Source organism: Marmota flaviventris, chromosome 8, assembly GCF_047511675.1.
Source record: "Marmota flaviventris isolate mMarFla1 chromosome 8, mMarFla1.hap1, whole genome shotgun sequence".
Classification (NCBI taxonomy): Eukaryota; Metazoa; Chordata; class Mammalia; order Rodentia; family Sciuridae; genus Marmota; species Marmota flaviventris.
The window spans coordinates 12,515,091-12,535,911 of NC_092505.1; the positions used below are offsets into that span (position 1 = coordinate 12,515,091).

At 37.0% G+C, this 20,821-nt stretch overlaps 2 protein-coding genes across 2 annotated transcripts; both read left to right on the forward strand.

Annotated features, from left to right (window-relative positions):
* Positions 1-11,440: 11,440 nt before the first annotated feature.
* LOC114087757 (keratin-associated protein 6-2-like) lies at positions 11,441-11,815 on the forward strand. Its single transcript, XM_034635450.2, has one exon. It carries the CDS (start codon positions 11,441-11,443, stop codon positions 11,813-11,815), a length of 375 nt encoding a protein of 124 aa, XP_034491341.2.
* Positions 11,816-20,161: 8,346 nt separating this feature from the next.
* LOC114087758 (keratin-associated protein 21-1-like) lies at positions 20,162-20,617 on the forward strand. Its single transcript, XM_071615772.1, has one exon. It carries the CDS (start codon positions 20,162-20,164, stop codon positions 20,615-20,617), a length of 456 nt encoding a protein of 151 aa, XP_071471873.1.
* The last annotated feature ends 204 nt before the right edge of the window (positions 20,618-20,821 follow it).

Sequence of the window (20,821 nt, forward strand, 5' to 3'; positions counted from 1 at the left end):
AGAAAACAGGAGACCAAAATGAGTAGAACGTACCCTTCTCAGGAGCTTTGTGGTTAAGAGAGGGATTGATGGTCATTGATGATGAAGGATAAGGGCAGAACTTCTAAAGGTATCTGGTAATGTAAGACTAATTATATGTTTTCAACTTTGTAACTCCCCAGGGCATTGCATATATATTAATTATCTATTGCTGTGCAACAAGTTACCCAAATGTAGCTACTAAAATCAATATGCATTTATTATCTCTCAGGTCAGAAGTTTAGAAACAATTTAACTCAGTGCTCTGATTAGTATCTCTCACAAGACTAAAATCAAGGTTTGGCCAGGCTGATACTTTCATCAAGGCCTGAACCAGAAGGATCTCCTTTGTTTCCTAAGGTTGGAGGCAGAAATCATTTCCTTGGTGATAATGAATTCCTCTGGTTGTTCAAAGCCAACAATGCAGGTAGAGGTAGGTGGCATGAAGAGAGTAGGAAGTGGGAAGGGAGAAGAGGGAGAAAGGGAGAGAGAGAAACACAGAGACAGAGACAGAAAATGCTGCTTTAGAGTTCCTTGCCTGATTAAGTCAGGCATACCTAAAATAATATCCCTTTTTATTTAATCAACTGATTAGGGAACTTAATTACATTGGCAAATTCCCCTTACTTTTGCTCAATGAGTTAAAATAACTATGGGGGTGCTATCCCACAGTCTTATAATATTCTATTGTTTAAAATAACATTACAGGTGCTGCCCATATTGAAGGTGAGGGAATTGCAGGAAAACCTTATGCTAGTGGGCGGGCTCATGAAGGCCAAAGCAGAACTTTGCTAACTACAAAGCACTCTCTTAAACTACTTAACAAGAGCTTGTTATTTAGTACAACTGCTGACACAATTAAGACTTAACATGAAACTATTTAAAGCCAGCCTTAGCAAAAGTCGGGTGCTAAGCAGGTGAGACCCTGTCTCTAAATAAAATACAAAATAGGGGTGTGACTCAGTGGCTGAGTGCCCCTGAATTTAATCCCTGGCACTTCCCACCACCACCACCACCCAAAAAAAAAAAAATCCTGTGAGAGAGAAGAAAAGTGATAAATGCAGAAAAAAATGCTTGGCTTTAGTGTGAAAGTAGGGAGCTTTTTAATGAATACAAATTGTAAGTCACAACTAGGTAGTGAAGAATTTACACACAAATGGATGAGAATTTGAGGCTTTGTATTTTATACAGGTATTGACTTTTAAAAGATTGAATTTATCTTTTGGCTGATACAAAACCTAAATTACAAATTAATGGACAATGCGATATTTTGATACATGTATACATTGTGTGATGTTTAAGTCAGGATAAACACAACTGTCTTCTCAGTATTTATCATTTCTTTAATGGTAAAAACGTTCAAAGTCCTCCCTTCCAGCTTTTTGAAATATGTAGTACATCAAGCCTGAGCATTGTTGATCTTTGTTATTGCCTTTACTATAATGAAAATAAACAGTAATTTCTGAAGTGATTCTTCCCTTTTCTCTCTACATTCTGCCACAATTTAACTGTCATAAAAGAATAGCAGCAATAATGATATTCTGCACTTGGAGAAGATGTACAAGTTTTGTGAACTAGTTGTAGTGATCTTCTTGGAAACCAAACCATAATTAGGTCTATAACAATGAAAATAAAAAAGCAAGACATGAGAAATACAGGGAAAGAAGTTAATATTAAATGTCTATGTTTGGAAATGGAGGGACAGTTGTCTGCCCTTATTTGAAATACAAAGGAACTGAGATTTATAGTGTTTCAAATGGTAGAAATTGGGTTTAGAAACATTTGTCTATGGCATTGTATATTTGAGGATGTTAGAGAATGATACTTATTTCATTCACTTTAAGAGACCACAACCAGAATGAATAAACAGGATGTTCAGCTGGTCCAACTTCTCAACATAAGAAGTTCCTCTGCTAATTGGTTCTGTATAAAAAGCACACAGGCAAGCTGGCCTGCCATGTCTCTGAATGTGCTGGGGCATGATTGGAGTCATCAGTCTGTGGATATGCTGTAGATGTGATGCTAGCATCCAGGAGAGGGGGCTGATCTTGCTCTCCTGAGGTCCTCCTTATCATAATCACTGGGATTCTATGAACAAAGAGTGGCTTTGAAACACAGAGGCTTGATAAGAATGATCAGGCTGGATACAGAACAAGATAAAACAAGATTTTTGTACAGATTTCTGTAATGGAGGGACAAATCAAATAGGATGAGTTTTAGAAAGCTGATTGCATTGTAGAAAGATATCATCTATCCCTGAATAAATTAAAGCTCCAAAGTAGGGAACAGATAAAATGTTAGTGTGTGGATGTGGATATGTGGGGTGGTGGTGTGTGGATATGTGGGGTGGTTTGTGTATGCGCGTATTGATGCTTTAAGAAAAGACACAAAGTTCTCCTTCTATGAGCCAATCTCTATTTTATATTCAGAACTACTAACATTCATTTATCAAACATTTATGAAAGATGATGTTTGTACTTTAGTAGGCGATATGAATTTAATGGTATGAGATAAAGTTCTAGACTGCAAAGAATTCATACTCTGACATATGGAAGATATAGCAAGATCATCATTTCATTTTATATTAAAAATAAAACTTCTTAAACAGCACTTGCTACAAGCATACACTATTGTTGACAGATATTAACTACACTCTCTTCACAGCCCAAAGAGGCAGGTAATAATAATATATTAAGATAAGAAAACTGGTAAACAAGAAAGTTAAGTGAATTGCATAGGACTTTAGAGATACGAGCTCTCTAATCTGTGTTAAGTAACACAGCAGGATGATACTCTTGCAGTGGTGTGTGTTATCCAGCTTGTATCAGCTGGAACGGCAAATTTTGTATGTGTGTCTCTCTCTATTCAGTTCCATCATTGATTGGAATCATGTTGGTGACATCAGGTTGATTGTTTTGTCATTGGCTGAAGTGAAAAAAATTATGTTTTATTTTCCAGCAAGTCAATTTACCAGTAGTCTGCTGGCATCTTATGATGCAGAAGGTATGATTGCTCCTAGTTATACACAGGGTGTTTTGGAGAAAATAAATTATTAGGCATGATGGAAGTTGTCAGAAGACTCAAGCTCAAATGGCAGGTAGACTGTCAGATGATTAGAGAAACTATCTACAGGCCAAATAAGGGAGAAGGAATCCACAAGGTGCCATCTTATTGAGGTCTGAACTTTATGGGAAGAATCAGATCAGGAGGGGCAGTTCCTGCTTCTCTTGCAAGTTCTCTTGCATAGAGTCTGGGTTAACTTGTAAGTTTTGGCTGAAGATGTCATGTTAGCCTCCAGTGGAATCTACATCAGCAGGAAACCAGGAAGAGAGAAAGACCATATTAGACAAGCATGTTGCATCAAGATTCATGGAACTGACTCTGAGAAGAACCCAGAATTGGTGACAGGTGCCCCAGGAACTCTGATACCTTGGGGACTCTTCCTTGTTTAATACCGAGTATTCTGGGGTAATTTTTTCATTAACTGGAACTATTTCTCAATGGAAACACTTTTAGAAAAACCCATTGTTCATCAGTTTCATTTTCATCCTTTTCACAAAACTGAGATTAACGTAACTATTCAGACTCTTTCACAATATTTTTTTTCTAAAATATATAATTAAATTTTTTAAAGCCACTGTTTAATTAATTGAACATATACAGATTTTTCTGTTGAAAGATTTTTCCTATGTGTGAGAGAATGACTCGATAAATTATTGGCAGTGTTGATGACATTTTTTAATTTACATAAGGAAAAACAAGTATACTTAATACCATAGAGTACTTTCCTTTATATATAATATACATAATAATGTTTCTAAGTCAGAAGGATTTAACTGGCAACACCTACTCAATGTTAATGAACTTCACACTATGAGACATAATTCAGCATTTGTTTTTGGTAATAAATTATTATATAAAATGCTCCAGGCCACATGTTTATTATCAGAGAGTTTGGTCATGTCTATTTTATTTTTATCAAAATACTAAGAAGTGTTTCCAATAGAATAGCCATACTTTAAGATGGATCCATTTAAGAATATATTTAGGAATATATTTGATAATGTAATGTATAGGAGCAAGGCCAGTATTAGCAAATATAGATTTTTTCATCCATTGTATTTTGTAGAAAATTATGTATTTTTTTAAAAAATATTTTTTTTAGTTGTAGATGGACACAATACCTTTATCCTACTTACTTGGTTTTATGTGGCACTGAGGATTGAACTCAGTGCCTGACATGTGCTAGGCAAGTGCTCTACCACTGAGCCACACAACCCCAGCCCCAAATTACATATTATGAGGAAAAAATTGTGAGGTGAGAAATTAAAATTCTGTAAGTTGATGGACATTCATTCCTTACAATGCTTCAGAAAGGTTAAACAGTAGCAAGCTGTGTTCAGTCACCAGTGGGGGCCATCCTTGGTGACTTATGACAATAGCTTTGGAGGGATGGGAAGGGGTGGAAAGGAAATTGCAGGGCACAGATAAACTACTGGGTGAGAGGCAGGCAACACTGTGGGCTCAGCCTATTCAGTGATAAAGTTTCCCCGTGAAGGGAAGCAACAGGGCAGAGCGAGTACGCAGTTGGAATGCAAGGGCCAGGACCAGGTCCTAAACGCGTAAACTGCAAATCTGGCTTCTCAGTTAAGAAAACAGGACAGAAGCCCTTTCCTTTATTCTGTGCTCTTTTGATATGCCGTGGTTCTTTCTGTTTGCTCCTTAATACCCTGTGCTCTTGGGCATACGGACACCTGCCTAGTGAGTCTAGATCTTCATAGGTGCCCAGGCTCTTGTGGGACCAAAAGGTGGCAACAGTTAGGGAATTAGGGAGCAGGAAACCAGGTACCCTTTCTGGGGAGGCGAGTAGGTAGCAGGAGGTGGACCAATGTATGGGAGAACATGCCGCAAACATATGTCCCAGCAGACTTTACTCACACACCATTAACTCAAAGATAAAAATGCTCATAAGTTGAAGATGGTGAGCATTAGGTAACGAGCACACATTCTTGGCATCAGGCCCTGTGCAACTGTGCTGGTTGCATAGCTGTATGATTGACTCTGATCATGTCTCCTGTTTGGCACGCTGTCAATACATGACTGTTAAATTGAATTCACTTGTTTACTGATGGTCTTGCAAACAACCAGATGAAGTTTGTGCAAGTTAAATATCATTCCAAACTTGTCCTCAGAGAAGGCATGGAGAAACTTGCTGTGTGCAGGACTCATGGAATTTTAAAGGGCTATATGTGCATTGGGGAATTTTTGAAGAGGAAGGAATGTGTCTTGACAATAATGATGGAAGCCTAAGTCACAAGATAGCTTTTTACTTTGTGGTTTAATTTTATATGATCATGATTAAACCTAAAATACTTCTACATAGGATTAGACCCAGAATTAAAACACTTATATAAAATGCCATATTCATTCTGTCTTATTCTTGTCTTTACCTAACTCTTTTTTTTTTCAAGAAGAAAAATAATAGGCAATTTTGACTTTGGGGGATAGAAACTGAGCAGCCTTACTGGAGGGGTAGGTGAGAATGATGTTTTGCATAGTAAGTGATACTTGGAACTTCACAGAAGACAGAGTTAAAAATTATCAATTACATTTGGCTTATATAAGTCTATGAAGGTTAAAATAAAAATATAATATGTTAGGATAAAAAGGAAAGTCACAGATGTTTATATTTCATGAAGTGCCAATATTGACATTTCAATTTCTTTTTCTTTTTTTTTTTTGGTGAAAGGTGATTTACTGAATCCTGCCTTTCATGTTGGGATCAGACCTATAGAATATTCGAAGTGTGATTACTAAGTTATAGTTCTGTCATCATACAGCTGTATAATTTTGGTCAGGTCACTTTTAATTTTAAATCTTAGTATTGTTTTCTGTAATATGAGAATAGTAAACACTAGTGTCACTTAACAAGGATTTGAATAAATTATATTTACATATACACATGTACACACACATACAATTTCAAGGCCACTGACTAAATTTAATAGGTGTTTTGATTTATGTAGAATCATGAGTCACCCCAAAAATATTTCTTTTTCAGTAGATTCAGGGTTATGAGAAAGAAGGCAGTTTTTTTCCAGTGTCATTATCAACTAGAGATAAACCTTGGGTAGCAGCAAATTAAAAAGACTTCTTAATCAAATCAGAGTGCCCAGTAAAATGAGTTCATTGGAAGCAAATGGTTACATGCATGTGCCTGAGCAGGCAGCTCAACATATCCACCCCCTTCCTGTCTGCTTGTTAAACGGTCTGAGATTGTGGGCAATACTGGGACCTGCACATCATCACCCTTATAACTCCCTGACACCTTCGCCTACAGAGCCATGAGTTGGTACTTCTGTGATTATTTCTGTGGAGATTATGGGGTGCCCTGGCTGTGGCTATTGCTCTAGATGGTTTTCATGGCTAGGAGAGAAAAAGATTGTATTAAAGCAGAATTTGTGGATATTTATCTATTTGACAACCATTCATCTCCCTTCCACTTTCCTCCCCTCCTCATTTTCTTTCTCTTTTTCTTTTGTCAATCTCCCCACCTATGTACTTACCTAGCCTCTCTTTTTCCTCAGTGGATTCATAATCGTGTATGAGTTATATGATACAATTAACAACAGAATGAGGCAGTTGTTACCACAGGGCTATATGTCGCAGGTCTAATAAGAGAGGGATCATTTAGTGAGGAAAGGGTCAAGAAACATTTCCAAGAAGAGCGCATGAGGAGGAGTTGGCCAGTCATGTAGGAGAAGGACAATAAGCCATCTTATGCACTTATGACCATGACCAGGAGAACTGTCACCACCAACTACATCTGGAGAGGAAGTTCCAGCCTTCTCTTACTCTAACAAGAGTTTCTAGAGAGCATGTACCTTGCCAACGATCTGGAGAGAAGGTGGCTGGGAGGTGCACATGCTGGATGGCACTCATTAGCTGTGTGCCCTGGGCCAGTGGGTAGTTGATCTGAGACTCAGATTTTTGCCCCCAAGGGCTAGTTACCTGCTTTTTGCATTTTAGCAGGTTGTGAGGAGATAATGTGTGTAAAGATAAGACTGCATAAGAGGAAAATTTTCCACCACCATCTCCTCCTCCTCCTCCTCCTCCTCTTCCTCCTCCTCCTCCTTTTTTGAGATGGGAATTAAACCCAGGGCCTCACACATTCCAAGCATGTGTTATAGTACTGAGCTACTTCCCAATTCTTTCTGAAGACATTATAAGACTGGATGTTGCTAAGTTGTTTTGAACTTGTGGCCCACCTGCTTCAAACTGCAGCCTTCAGAGAAGCTGGGATGACAGACATATGCCAGTATGCGTGGCTCATTTTTTAATGAGAATTTAGACTAGATTTTTAGAATTGGAAGCTAGAATAAAAGTATACTCTACTGTAAGGGGGACATGTATGTACATCCCCAAATCATGGGAATTTCTAGAAACCTTTTCACATGGATATTGAGACTTTACTACTTAATAAAATTTTGAGCTAGTCTAAAATCTTTCATTGTAAGATGATACTTAAGGAAGCTATCAAACAGTAATAGTCCTAAAAGCAAAATATTTTCTTATTGTAGGCTAATCTTTGGAATGTTCTGGAATTTCAAAAAGTCACATGATATTTTTCCAGATAGATACCTAACATGTTTTCAAGTGATAGAGTTTATGAATACAATGTAGTCATCTTGTAATTGATTCATGCATTGAAAAGATGCATGCAGCCATGCCCAATGATATAGGCTTGACACAGTATTTTTGTAATAAATCACAAATAAAAAATGGCTCACTCAGAATGTACAAAGGTCACCTGGAGAGTAATTTGTTTTCTGAAAGGTTTTGCTTCTTCATCATAAAAAAGTTTAAAATTAGACTACATGTGTACATGATAGAACAGCCTGTTTAAATTACAGTTATTATATTAAATTCTGAAAAAAATCAGCATTTTGGTACAAATAAATATGATGTTTGAAAAATTATTATAGATGAGAATTTAAAACTGTATTGTGAGAAAATGGAATCAAGGGAACATTTATTGAGCATAGTTTTTTTTTTTCCATAAAGCACTGACGAGTCAGGAAATACGAAAAATGACCATGTGAAAATGCTTAGACTCCATTTTAGAAAAAGAAGGCTGATTTTCAGAGAATTTAAGCATATACTCAAATACAGTGTATAAGTGGCACATCAATACTGGAACATGTGTTTGACTCAATCATCTATTTTTTAATTGAAGACCTATTAAGTTGAAAATTATATGGCAGGTAAGTATTGAGACCTGATTATTCACAGACGCAGAGAATAGAAATTGCTTTTGCCTTGGGGCTGAGGTTGTGGCTCAGCGGTAGAGCACTCGCCTAGCATGTGCGAGGCGCTGGGTTCCATCCTCAGCACCACATAAAAATAAAAACAAATAAAAATAAAGGTTTTGTGTCCAACTACAAGTAAAAAAATATTTAAAAAAAGAAATTACATTTGCCTTTATTAACCAGTACTTAAAGATCTGAATGGAAAGGTATTAGAAGTAATGCAATCTGATAGAAGACTTTTCTTCAATAATGCATTTGTATTGTGTTCTGGAAATTGGTGTTGACAGTGGTATTGAAAAGCCAAATGTCTATTCCATAGAATTTGTGAAGTAGAATTTATAGTTTTGAAATTCAAGGATGATATAAAAGGAAAGAAACCAAGGGAAAAAGAAAAACTGGAGGGGATTTATTTTCTGTATGCTATTGTTAAGGATGAATTACAGTAGAGTGGTTAGATAAGGTCAGTACCCAATATCAGAAGAAATAGGTAGGAATATTTTTTCCACAGAAGGACAAATATCTTATAATGAAGGTTATCAAAAAAAGAGATTGACAGCTTTGTGAAAATCTCCATTAAGGGCATCTAATAAAGTAGGAAACCAGCCACCATTCACTCCTTTATCATCTAAATCCAAATATTAGACAGAAGAAATGATGTTCCTAAGTTTATATTATCTATCAACTAGGATTTCATGTCTATTATGGTAAAAAATAATTGAAAACTCTGAGACTGCTTGGTTCTGAAAATGATGTATAAATCTAACCTATACCAGTAAGATAAGTGAAAACAAATACAAAACATTTTTTTTCCTGTTTTACTGTTTTTTTCTACTGCATGGTTGTTGATATAAAGGTAGGATGTTGACTATAGAGTAAAAAGGAAAGGCATGCTTGAATTAGACCCCTACAGATATAACTACAAATGAGGATTTCCAGACCTCAGCACTTCTGACATTTTGGACCAGATGTTTCTTTGTTCTTGGAAGCTGATTTTTACCTCTCAGGATTATAAGCATCCTTGATTTCTACCAGCAGATGCCCAGTAGCTTTCCTTCCACCCCAAGTCATGTTATTTGAAAATTTCTGCAGAAATTAGCAAGTGTCACCAAGAGGGTAAAATTATCTATGATTGATAATCAATGATACAAATGTGACAATAGCTCTGTTGCCCTTATTATTCCTGTATTATGGGAAAAATGAGGTTAAAAAAAATGAGCAGGATATAGATAAGGTGACCCTGAGAGGAGCATCTGTCTCCTTCTTTGGGGGTTGAAGAATTTATTTGTATGCTTGATCCTGGACAAGAATCATCTGTCTTTGCAAACTTCAGCACCCAAGACAGCATCTTCCCTATGACATAAGTTCAGTTAGCATGTGTGGAATTTAGCTAAGTTGTTTAGGGATGCCCACCAAGCAAAGCAATCCACAAAAATATGTAAGTACACATTATAGTTTTAAAGCTATATGTGGAGAGGAGGAAAACCTCGATGTACAAAATATATAGATTCTTATAGTTGAGTGAGAAATTCTTATAGAAATTTTTGTTAGAAAATTATAGATTCTTGTAGGAAAATTGTAGATTCTTAAGTTGAATGATAATTGCATATATTTTAGTCAGAAGAGGGGATGCAGGTAAATGCATTATAGTCCTGTTCTTTGGATTACACATATTGTTAGAATTCTAGGAATAGAACAGACCTGGGTCCCTGACAATGTTTCTATATCTCTCTACCTCTTGCAGGGAAGGATGTGGTCCTCCTTTTTTAAGTTTCAAAAACCAATCACGTTTAGAGTTTATAGGTATTCCCTTAAAGGGTAGTTCAACATGTTTGAACATAAATTCTTCTAGTACAGCAATATAAATGTAAGTGCAAAAGACAGCAGAGGGGCAGGAACTTGTCCCCTTCCTGAGCTTCGTTGCTCAAAGATGTTATTGTCAGCTGTGTATTCTGGAGAAGAATCAAGGAAAGGGGACAAAGCATGGTGCTCAGTCCTGTGTAGCACTCATTTCTAATAAGTTCTATAGCTTTTTTAAAATACCCAATAGGTGTCTGCATAAAGACTTACCACTGAATGTAACCCACCTAGACCCATGCAAAGATCATCAGCCATAATAGAAATCAGAGGAAACTTGATACATGACATTGAACTCTGGTTAGTGATAGTGATTCCAAGTTGAAGTTTGTAAAAAAAAAAAATTACTTTTTACTATGAATTCTTTACTTATTTAGGTCACATTCAACCAAGTGTTTTATTACCAACATGATATTTTATATTCTATAAGTGAATTGCATTGACTAAGTTGTATTGATAATAGAAATTTACAATTGAGGTAACAGATGGTGACATATATATATATATATATATATATATACACATATGTAAACATACATACATGTGGAGAGAGAGAGAGAGAGAGAGAGAGAGAGAGAGAGAGAGAGAGAGATAGGCCCAAGCACTAATGATAGGTATCTTCTTTTAGAATGCATATTTTTCAGTTGGAGCTATGAAAGCAAAATTTTAAAACAGAGAATATATAGAAAAGGGATCAAACTAAGTCACACTTGCCGTCAGCGTTCTAAAATCATTCATTCTCCTTTTAGCTTCTCAGTTAAATGTACAATGAACAGTAGTGAAAGATATAGGAATCCCAAGAATGCACCTACATTTCATCAGGCAAAACTCTGATGGGATCTACATTGGAGAAAAGAACTGATTTTCAGGTCTAGAGGGCAAATTTTTCTTATATTTTCCCCAAGACTTGCTATACAAAATATACTACCAGGTGATAGAAAGTTTTAAAAATGGATATCAGTTTAACATTTGTGCCTGTGATTTGTTTGAGACATTTCATTAGCAGAACAAACTAAAACGATGTTCTTTAAATAAAAAGCAGAGTCTCCAAAATAATGAGCACATTTTAAGCAAACCATTATTGATTGTCAACAGTGATTGGCACATGATAGTTGTTTAAATATTTGTTGGCTGTGTCAGGGAATGAATGGCATACTCTGGCAATTGTGGACAGTATATAAAGGTCCCAGGGAAGCAGAAGACATCCACACTTCAGAACCATCCTTATTCAACCCACCTCTACTCTTTCCTCTGACAACATGTGTTGCAACTACTACGGCAACTCCTGCGGCTGTGGCTGTGGGTATGGTGGCTATGGCTCTGGCTATGGCTGTGGCTATGGTGGCTATGGTTGTGGCTGTGGATACGGCTGTGGCTGTGGATACCGTGGCTATGGTGGATATGGCTCTGGCTGTGGCTGTGGATACCGTGGCTATGGTGGCTATGGCTCTAGCTGTGGCTGTGGATATGGCTCTGGCTGTGGCTGTGGATATGGTGGCTGTGGTGGCTATGGTGGATATGGTTGTGGCTGTGGATATGGCTGTGGATACGGTGGCTATGGCTCTGGCTATGGCTCTGGCTGTTGTGGCTCCCGGGTGTTTTGCTACAGAAGATGTTATTCTCCTTGCTGCTAAAACATCACTATCAGAGGACCATTTGTTTCTGAAATGACACTTCTAAAAGACGACACTTCTTCAAGATCCACTCCTCAAGATCTCTACCTTCAGAAAATCGCATGCTTGAAAGTCATTGATCTTCGGCTGCACATCTCTTAGGATGGCATCTGGGAGACCCTAGGGCCTGTGCTATCTTCTCACCACTTTCCATATAGTAGCCTTTTCTCCCTGAATCTCTGATTCTCTGTCATGACCATGTTGATGACCATAGCATCTACAGTGGTCAAAGTCACTTATTTTCAATAAAAATGGTTGTTTGTTTCTAATAAATCTTTGTGTACTTGCTTGTGAATTATTCCTTTCTTGTGGTATTTTGAACTATCTTGACAATCAGGCTGACACTAATTAGCCTAATTGTTGGGTGAAGTTAAGGTACTATCTTTATAAAATACATACATTTAGTCTTATTTTGTATCAATAATGTCTCTTCTGCTTGCTTTTCATGTACCACATGCTCAGGCCCTTCACAACCCAAGCACAAATCACAGAGAATTTTAGAATTGTGCTTTGGAAATGGCACTGGTTCTTGAATGGAGGTGGAGAGGAAAAGAGAGAAGGAATGGTATCTATCATTAAGGTTATGAGAAAAGCAGCCATAAAGAAGAATGAAATTATGGCATTTTCCAGTAAATGGATGGAACCGGAGACTATCATGCTAAGTGAAGTAAGCTAGTCCCCCCAAAACAAAGAAGGCTGAATGTTCTCTCTGGTATGTAGATGCTAACACACAATAAGCAGGGAAGAAGAAAAGAAGTTCATTGGATTAAACAAAGGGGAATACAGTAAAGAGACAGGGGATGGGGACAGGAAAGATAATAGAATGAATCAGACATAATTTTCCTATGTTCATAAATGAATACACAACCAGTGTTAATTCTACATCATGTACTACCACAAGAATGAAATCCAAATTAGAATAATTTATACTCCACATATGTATAGTGTGTCAAAATATACTCTACTGTCAGATATATCGATAAAGAACAAATTTTAAAAAGAAAAAAAAAAAGATTATGAGAAAAGTCCCAGGAGAGTCATGTAGCACAAGAACTCAAAAGAGCAACAGAATGGAAGAGAGTGTTGTCAAGAGTCACGGGAGTATTCATCAGACTTGGGTGTTGGTCATGAGGAATAAAGCCTAAGGAAATAATAAATTTGAAGAAAAAGCATATTGCTACATAATATGCATTAATGGAAGTGCAAGTGTATTTGTGTACATATATTGAGGTGGAGTCGAGTGATTTGATTCACTCAATCAATAAATATATTTGTATACTTTTGGCCAGGTACCATCCTAGACTTTGAAGACACAATAGAAAAATTATAGACATGTCTTCTGATTTCAGTGTTTGTACTCTATTAGAAAAAATAATATAACAAATAAAACCCATAATAGATTTATACAGATAATTGTAATAGGGGAATTAAGAAGCTCAATAAGACAGTATAAGGGCTGATGTGTTAGTTCAGGAGCATATGTTGAAGTTGTGACATTCAAGCTGATAATAAAAGGATGCCAATAGCAAAAAGAGGTTGGGGAAGTTCATTAACAAGTACAAAGAGAAAGAGAAGTTCATTAAATTTGGGTCTCATCAGGAAGTGCCATCCTTTGTCAGTTATAAAAGAACAAGGTCCAGTGTCTTAAGCTGGGTTCCCTTGGGAATGGGGCTGATATGATATTGGGATTAAAAAGCCTAGTTAACTCCTTGGTTAACTTTTTGAAGGAGAGGGTACACTATTTTGGGGGGGAGGGAGTTGTGACTTTCTTGCTCTTTCCCCATGTGGTCATCCAGAACTCTTCTATTTAAGTCCTATAACAGAAAAAACCCTTTAGATTTGATATCAATTATGTTTCAACCAGCAGTAATAAATGTCCCATTTCCTTGAGGGGGTCACGACACAAAGTCTGACTCTGTTAGCTCCCTGGAGCTGAGAGATTCCACAAGGGCTGACTTGAAGAAAGACAGTTCTGCAATCAAAATCAGTCCTGGACTGGGGCTGTGGACACAACCAGATTTTTCCATCTGATGGTGACTCAGAGCTTCTTCAAGGGGCAGGGTGCTCTTTTACATTGGGTGCATTTGTAAATCAGATCTGAGGGTTGACTCTGCCCTGCATAATTCTGAAGCTAGTGTTACAAACAGAGGGAGGGAATTCTACTAATTACAGCTCTTTGAAAATCTAACTTATTGTTTCATTATGTTCCTTGGCATCAAAGGCATTCCAAAACAAGGAAGGATGTCATTTAGTAAGCACGTTTAGGATAGTTTATATATCCAGGAAAGGATCTTCACAAACCAGCATTTACCATGTCTTCCAAACCTGAAATGTTGTGATTCTCTTAGTCAACAAGAATTTAGAGACTTTCAGCTTGTGTGAAATGAGAAAAGAGTGAGAATGGTAAAGAGACAGGGATCCTAAAGTTAGAGAAAGAGTGTGTGCATGTGTGTGTGTGTGCACACATGTAAAATGAATCTGGTGTAGGTTAGGAAAATGAATATTTGTCTTCTCATATCTAATCATGTTATGGAGGAAAGGAAACATTACATTAGGGCACACTTTTTGGATTCAGGAATGGTTTAAACATCAAAGCTCCTTTATAAAAAAATAAGTAATGCTTTTATTAATGAGTTATATTGTAGAGGTTCTCAATGTAAAATCAGTCATGCTTCTCTCATTCCTTGAACAGGTCTTAAAATTCATGTTCTAGCTATGTACTGTGATTGGTGCAGAGATAAAGCTAAGACACCCAGGCCCACTTCTAAGGATTCCAGATCTTCAGTTAGACACAAAACATTGATTTATACATTCACATTACAGCAGGTATGCCTGCAGGTGTGATGGGGTTAGCCAGAGGGCTGAAGGGGTCATCTTCACATTCAGACTGAATGTGAAGAGGAAGTTTAGACAAGGGTCACAAATGTTTTCAAATGGATAATGATGTATAAGCAAAGCCATAAAGGATAAGGTGGGAGTATTTGATTACTTGGATAGGAAAATAGGATTCAAGGCAGAGGAATTCAGATAAAGAAGATAAGCTGGAAGTCCACTGTTAGAGTAACAAGATTCACTGGGAAGATTAATCAATGGCCACACCATTGGAGGGATTCTCAGGTCTCTTGAATGAGCTGAAAAATCAGATGTTAGCCACTGGTTAGGTGTGGCTATTGAGTACAAATACTACTAGTCCATTATGAATTAAGTATAAAACACACAGTAGATATCAAATAATATATCAAATGGTTTTGAACTATTGATTATATATTACTTGATAATATTGGGAGGCCATAGATTAAATAAAACATAGTATAAAATAATTTTACTTGTTTATGAAAGCCTTTTAAAAATGTGGCCAGTGAAGCATTTGAATTTTTCTACATACTTCATAATGTATTTCTGTTGTATAGTGTTGTTCTAGAGGGCCAGCCACAACAAACCGGCCAGGAAAAGACATTGGATAAGAAGATAAGCCATGTTTTGGGCCCAGAAAAGATCAGAGAATCTGAGTGTTTTATAAAGATACAAGAAGTAGATAAGTCTGAGGGAGTGAGGCTACAGGTGCCTGAACTGCAGACTTTGGGAAGCACTCAATAAAGATGCACATTTACCTGGAAGGTTTATTCAATAAATAGATGTCCGTCTGTTTTGTAATGTTTGAATATCTGAGACTAGGTAATTTACAATGAGCAGACCTAGAGCCTGGGACATTCAATGTCAAGGTTCTGGCTGCATCATAACATAGTAGAAGGCAGAGAGAGAGAGAGAGAGAGAGAGAGAGAGAGAGAGAGAGAGAGAGAGAGATGGTGGGAGAAAAAGAGAAGAGGAGGAGGAGGAGGAGGAGGAGGAGGAGGAGGAGGAGGAGGAGGAGGGAAAACCCATCTCCAGAACCTGTTTCTATAATAATAGCATTAATTTGTTCATAAGAATGCATACCTTGTGACCTAAATACCTCTTAAAAGTCCTACTTCCCAATACCATCCCGTGGCAATTAAGCTTTAGCATGCGTTCTGGAGGGGATAAAGTTTTAAACCATAGCAATGAGATTGATCCATTTTCCATCTGTTTAGACACAGACAAAGAGGCATCTAATTCACACCATATCCACAAGAAATTCTATATCAATTAAAGTTGTGCATATAAAAGTTAAGTTATTAATGGAGGACAATATGGTATAGATTTTTCAGGAATTTTGGAAGTCAGTTGTTAAAACTTGAAAGCAGTCATGCTAGGACAATTTATACCATGGAAATTGGCAAATCAGATATCCCACTTCCTTTTCCCAAAGAGATAATTAATAGCATTCCACTACACTTATCCCTCTAGTCACTGAGAAGAAATGTATTTTTTCCCACAAATTTAATAACAGGGATATACTACTTATGATAGTGAAAAAAAGAAGAGAAAGAAATCTATAGAAATCATTGCCCTCAGAAATCTTGAGCATCTACAGTAAGTATATATCCAAGTTCTGTAATGCAACATTATCTTTAACTGCACTCCATCTCTGCAAAGTATCATTTCCTGGAGGTAAAACAAATGATGACACTTTTAGAAACAAAACTGTAAAGATTGGGATTAAAAGCCTAAATTCTGAAGTCAAATTACCGGTATCTAAGATAGGCTTCATCTGTTATTAATTGTGTGACCAGGGCCACCTTAAGCAACCTCCTTTGATACTCAAGGTAAAAATGATAAAATAGTGCTAGTTCAGATTGCTGAGTATATAAAAATAAAAAAAAACATACAAAGCTCTACCACTGTAAGAATCCAGTTCATTTTTGTTATTATTCTCATTAATAGGTTGCTGTTATGGAATTGCTAATATTCAATCATTTTAACATACAAAGATGACAATTTCATATGGTTTAACCTTATATTTTATGCTTGTTGATTTTAATAACATTTTGATAATCCTAGAATTTTGATCATAACTTCAGTTTTCTCTTATCATAGATGCACTCCCCAGTTAGATGTTCTGTACAGCTATCAGACATGTATTTCATAGTTATGAGTTTTAATATGTGTTGTGATACCAAGTAAGTTGATGTATGCTACTGTATTTTAATAACAAACTAGTATGTTTTAATAAGTAGCTTATTTTCTCATGATTTGTTTCCACCTTTTACTATATAATCATTAACTACTTGTGAAGTTTTCATTAGATTTTGTGAAAAGTATGGGGTCTTTAATGAAGAATAAAAATTTTATGGGGGAAAGAATATGATAACAGTAAATACTGTCTGCACTATACTGAAGAGTTAGTGTGTGAGAAAAAGAAAAGATGAAAAGAATCCTAATGTTCCTGTAGCATGCGGTAAAAGGATACAGACTGGACATTTATTCTCCCTGATGAATTTCTAAACACATATTTTTAGACAAAACATTCTATACTTTGGAATAGTGCTTGAATGATATAAGTTGTCAAAACATCTTATGGAATTAAGTGATTCTTGCATGGTTGTCTAGGAAAGAAGCAATGAAAGCATTCCAGTAAACCTTGCCGTGCTAAGACTGCACTGAGAAGAAGGCAGGTGACAGGTTAATGTGGAAAGGGCCAAGGAGTTGGATGAATGAGCCAATACTGAATATATTGTAGCAAAAACAATAAGAGCGGGGCAATTAAAATTAGAAGGCAAACATATTAGAATATGAGGTTTGTATTTTGACTTGGAAATTGCTGATCCAGGGTACATTTTCCCTACGTTGATTAAAATTTGAGAATGTCTAGAAAGTTATCATCATTTGCACACAATGCTACAATTTGTCAAGTTAACTTTCAGGATGTTAAGAAGATTATACAATAGAGACTGCTGTGGCCAGAGTAAAGCTGTCTGGTGTCATTGTGGCACATGGGAGATCTGTGGAGGAGGTGTGTGAGGTGTGTTAACACAGTGTTTTGGCTAGGCTGTTGAAGATCACAAAGAAAAATCCCAATGATTGAAATGCAAGGCAGGAGTAGTGGAATGCTGGCAATTTTAGTGCGACAAAGAAAATTTTTTACATTTGAAAAACTGAAAGAAAACACCTCGCACAGTCATATCCTAGCTTTCATGATATTGTAGAAGTTAAACCAGTTGGATTCCACAACTAAACAGTTGAGAATTCTTGCTCAAGTGACATATTTATCCTTGGTCTCTGTTTTCCCATCTGTGATGTGTATAAAAATGAAGAAAACTACTGGTTCATGAAAAGGTGCTCCATATCACTAGTTATCATGGAAAGGCAGATTCAAACCTCAATGAGTTATCACCTCATACCTGTTAATAGCGACTATTATCAAAAAGACAAGAGATAACATACAATGGAATATTGTTTTACTAAAACAGAAGGAAATTCTGCCATTAAAGAAGAAGACATGGATGGATTTGCAGGACATTATGCTAAGTGAAGTAAACATGAAACCTAAGACCTATACCTTACAATCTCAGGTGGAGTCTAAAATAGTCAAACTCACAGAAGCAGAGAATACAGAGAGGTTGTTATCAGGGGTAAGAGGACAAAAAATGGGGAGATGTTGGTCATAGGCTAAAAAATTTTAGTTATGTGAAATGAATAAGTTCTGGAGAATCAAAGTTTAGCATGATTACTGTAGTTAATAATGTGGTATTGTATACCTGAAATTTAATGAATCATTCTTACCACAAAAGAAAAAGAAAACAAAAACTGATAACTAGGTGAGGTATCAGTGGGTTAACTAACTTGATTGCTGTAACAATTTCACAATATATCCATGTATCAAATCATCATGTTGTGTTTACCTTTAACAATTCTGTCAATTATCTCTCCTGCAACTGGAAAGCAAGGAAAAAAATACAGCCTTCTACTTTAATTTTTTTTATATGAATCAAACAAAGTAATAAATGTGAGTGTACCCAAAATCTATACAGGAAAATACAAACACTATTAATTATTATATTATTGTTCTCATATAATATTCTCTAAATTAAAATAAAAACACTTTTTACAGATAAAAATTATTATAGGTTCTCATTCAACTGTGAGAGCCTACTTTGTTAGACTCATGGAAAATGAAGACAATATTATTATTACTCATACCAAGGATTGAACCCAGGGGCACTTAACCATGGAACCACGTCCTCAGCCCTCTTTTGTATATTTTTTTTAATCTAGAGATAAAGTCTCACTAAGTTTCTCAGGACCTTGCTAAGTTCCTGAGGCTGGCTTTGAACTTGCAATCCTCCTGCCCCAGCTTCCAAGCTGCTGGAATTATAGGCATGTGCCACTGCGCCTGGCTTAAGACACGTTATTGACCTTAACTCACAATTGTCTGGGGAATCAAATAATTAAAACAGATGGTACCAGTATCACAATATTCAGTGCCACCATCAAGTCGTGCACAGGGAGCTCTGGAAGAGCAGACGATGAGGCCTAATGCATACTGTGATGCAGGAATCCTTACAGACAGGTAGCTTCAGCTACGCTGGGAAGGATCCGTAGAAGTCTGACAGGTAAAAATCTGGTGAGGTAAAGAGCAAGATTTTTCAGAGAAAATAACTCAGTGAAAAGTTTCCCCAAACCTGTAATATTTCTTTAACCCATAAAAATACCTTTATATTAATTTAGAGCATTTAATATAAGAAAAACAATAACATAATAATTAATAATATTTGCATTTATCCTTATGGGTTTTGTATTGGGTAACAACGGATTTTGTGTCAGGTAAAGTTGTGGCTGGTTTTATTTTGGAATGTGGCCTCAGGGCCCTATTTGGCATCAGTTCTAACCTTCTTTCCTTACCTGCCTCTTGCTCCAGCCACTATGCCAGCGGCTGTTCTGCGTGAGCTCTATCCACTTTCTTGCAGGTATAGCCCCAGAATGCCTCTCCATACGCCCTGTCTGCTTTTCATCTGTAGTTCCAAGGTTTCCTTTCAGTGTTTACATAGGAGAATCTGGGAAATCTCCCATGTCCACGTACGTATACCCGGAAGTAAAGAACAGTTAATGATCTGGAGTAAAAAAAAAAAAAAATCTAAATTAGGCGTGATTACATTCTGCAGGACATACCTGCTCTATGTGTAGGTTACAGGTGTTTTCTTACAATTCACATGACTATAGACAGGAGCCAATTTCTAGACATAACTATATGAAAAGTTTTTGTTGTTAGAATGATGAGCTTTTTAAAAATGAAAATTGCTTTGATAATGAGGCCACAGAGTCAATGTCAGATGTTCCACCCATTTCTGGTTGTATATATAAAGATCTCAGGACAGGGGATGGCATTCAGACTTCAGAACCTTCTACCTGTTTCTCCACTGAACTACTGACCTCCCATTGATAGACATCATGTGCTACAACTCATGTGGTAGCTCCTGCCATGGCTGTGGCTATGGCTCTGGCTCTGGCTGTGGCTGTGGCTCTGGCTCTGGCTATGGCTGTGGATATGGCTGTGGATATGGCTCTGGCTGTGGCTGTGGATATGGCTCTGGCTATGGCTGTGGATATGGCTCTGAGTGTGGCTGTGGGTATGGCTCTGGCTATGGCTGTGGATACGGCTCTGGCTGTGGCTGTGGATATGGCTCTGGCTATGGCTGTGGATATGGCTCTGGCTGTGGCTGTGGATATGGCTCTGGCTGTGGCTGTGGATATGGCTCTGGCTATGGCTGTGGATATGGCTCCAGCTATGGTTGTGGATATGGTTCTGGCTGTGGATATGGCTCCAGCTATGGCTGTGGATATGGTTCAGGCTGCTGTTGCTATCGGCCATGTTGCTATAGAAGATGCTACTCTTCTTGCTGCTAGAACATGACTGTATCTCACCTTTTTTTTTCCTAAAATGACCAATTTGAGGCCATTTCTGTTTCAATGTCTCACAAGCCAATCAAATTCCACTGAATAGAGAGAGGACAGAGCCATCATGAATGATCTTTTTGAAGGTTCTTCTTGCTGTTTTGAGGACCTGAATTATAGACCTAAGTTACTCTACGATGTTTCTGGAAGACAGTA

What these genes read in the sequence shown, in the direction of transcription:
- LOC114087757 (XM_034635450.2), top strand. Translation starts at nt 11,441, where the DNA reads ATGTGTTGCAACTACTACGGCAACTCCTGCGGCTGTGGCTGTGGGTAT.
- LOC114087758 (XM_071615772.1), top strand. Translation starts at nt 20,162, where the DNA reads ATGTGCTACAACTCATGTGGTAGCTCCTGCCATGGCTGTGGCTATGGC.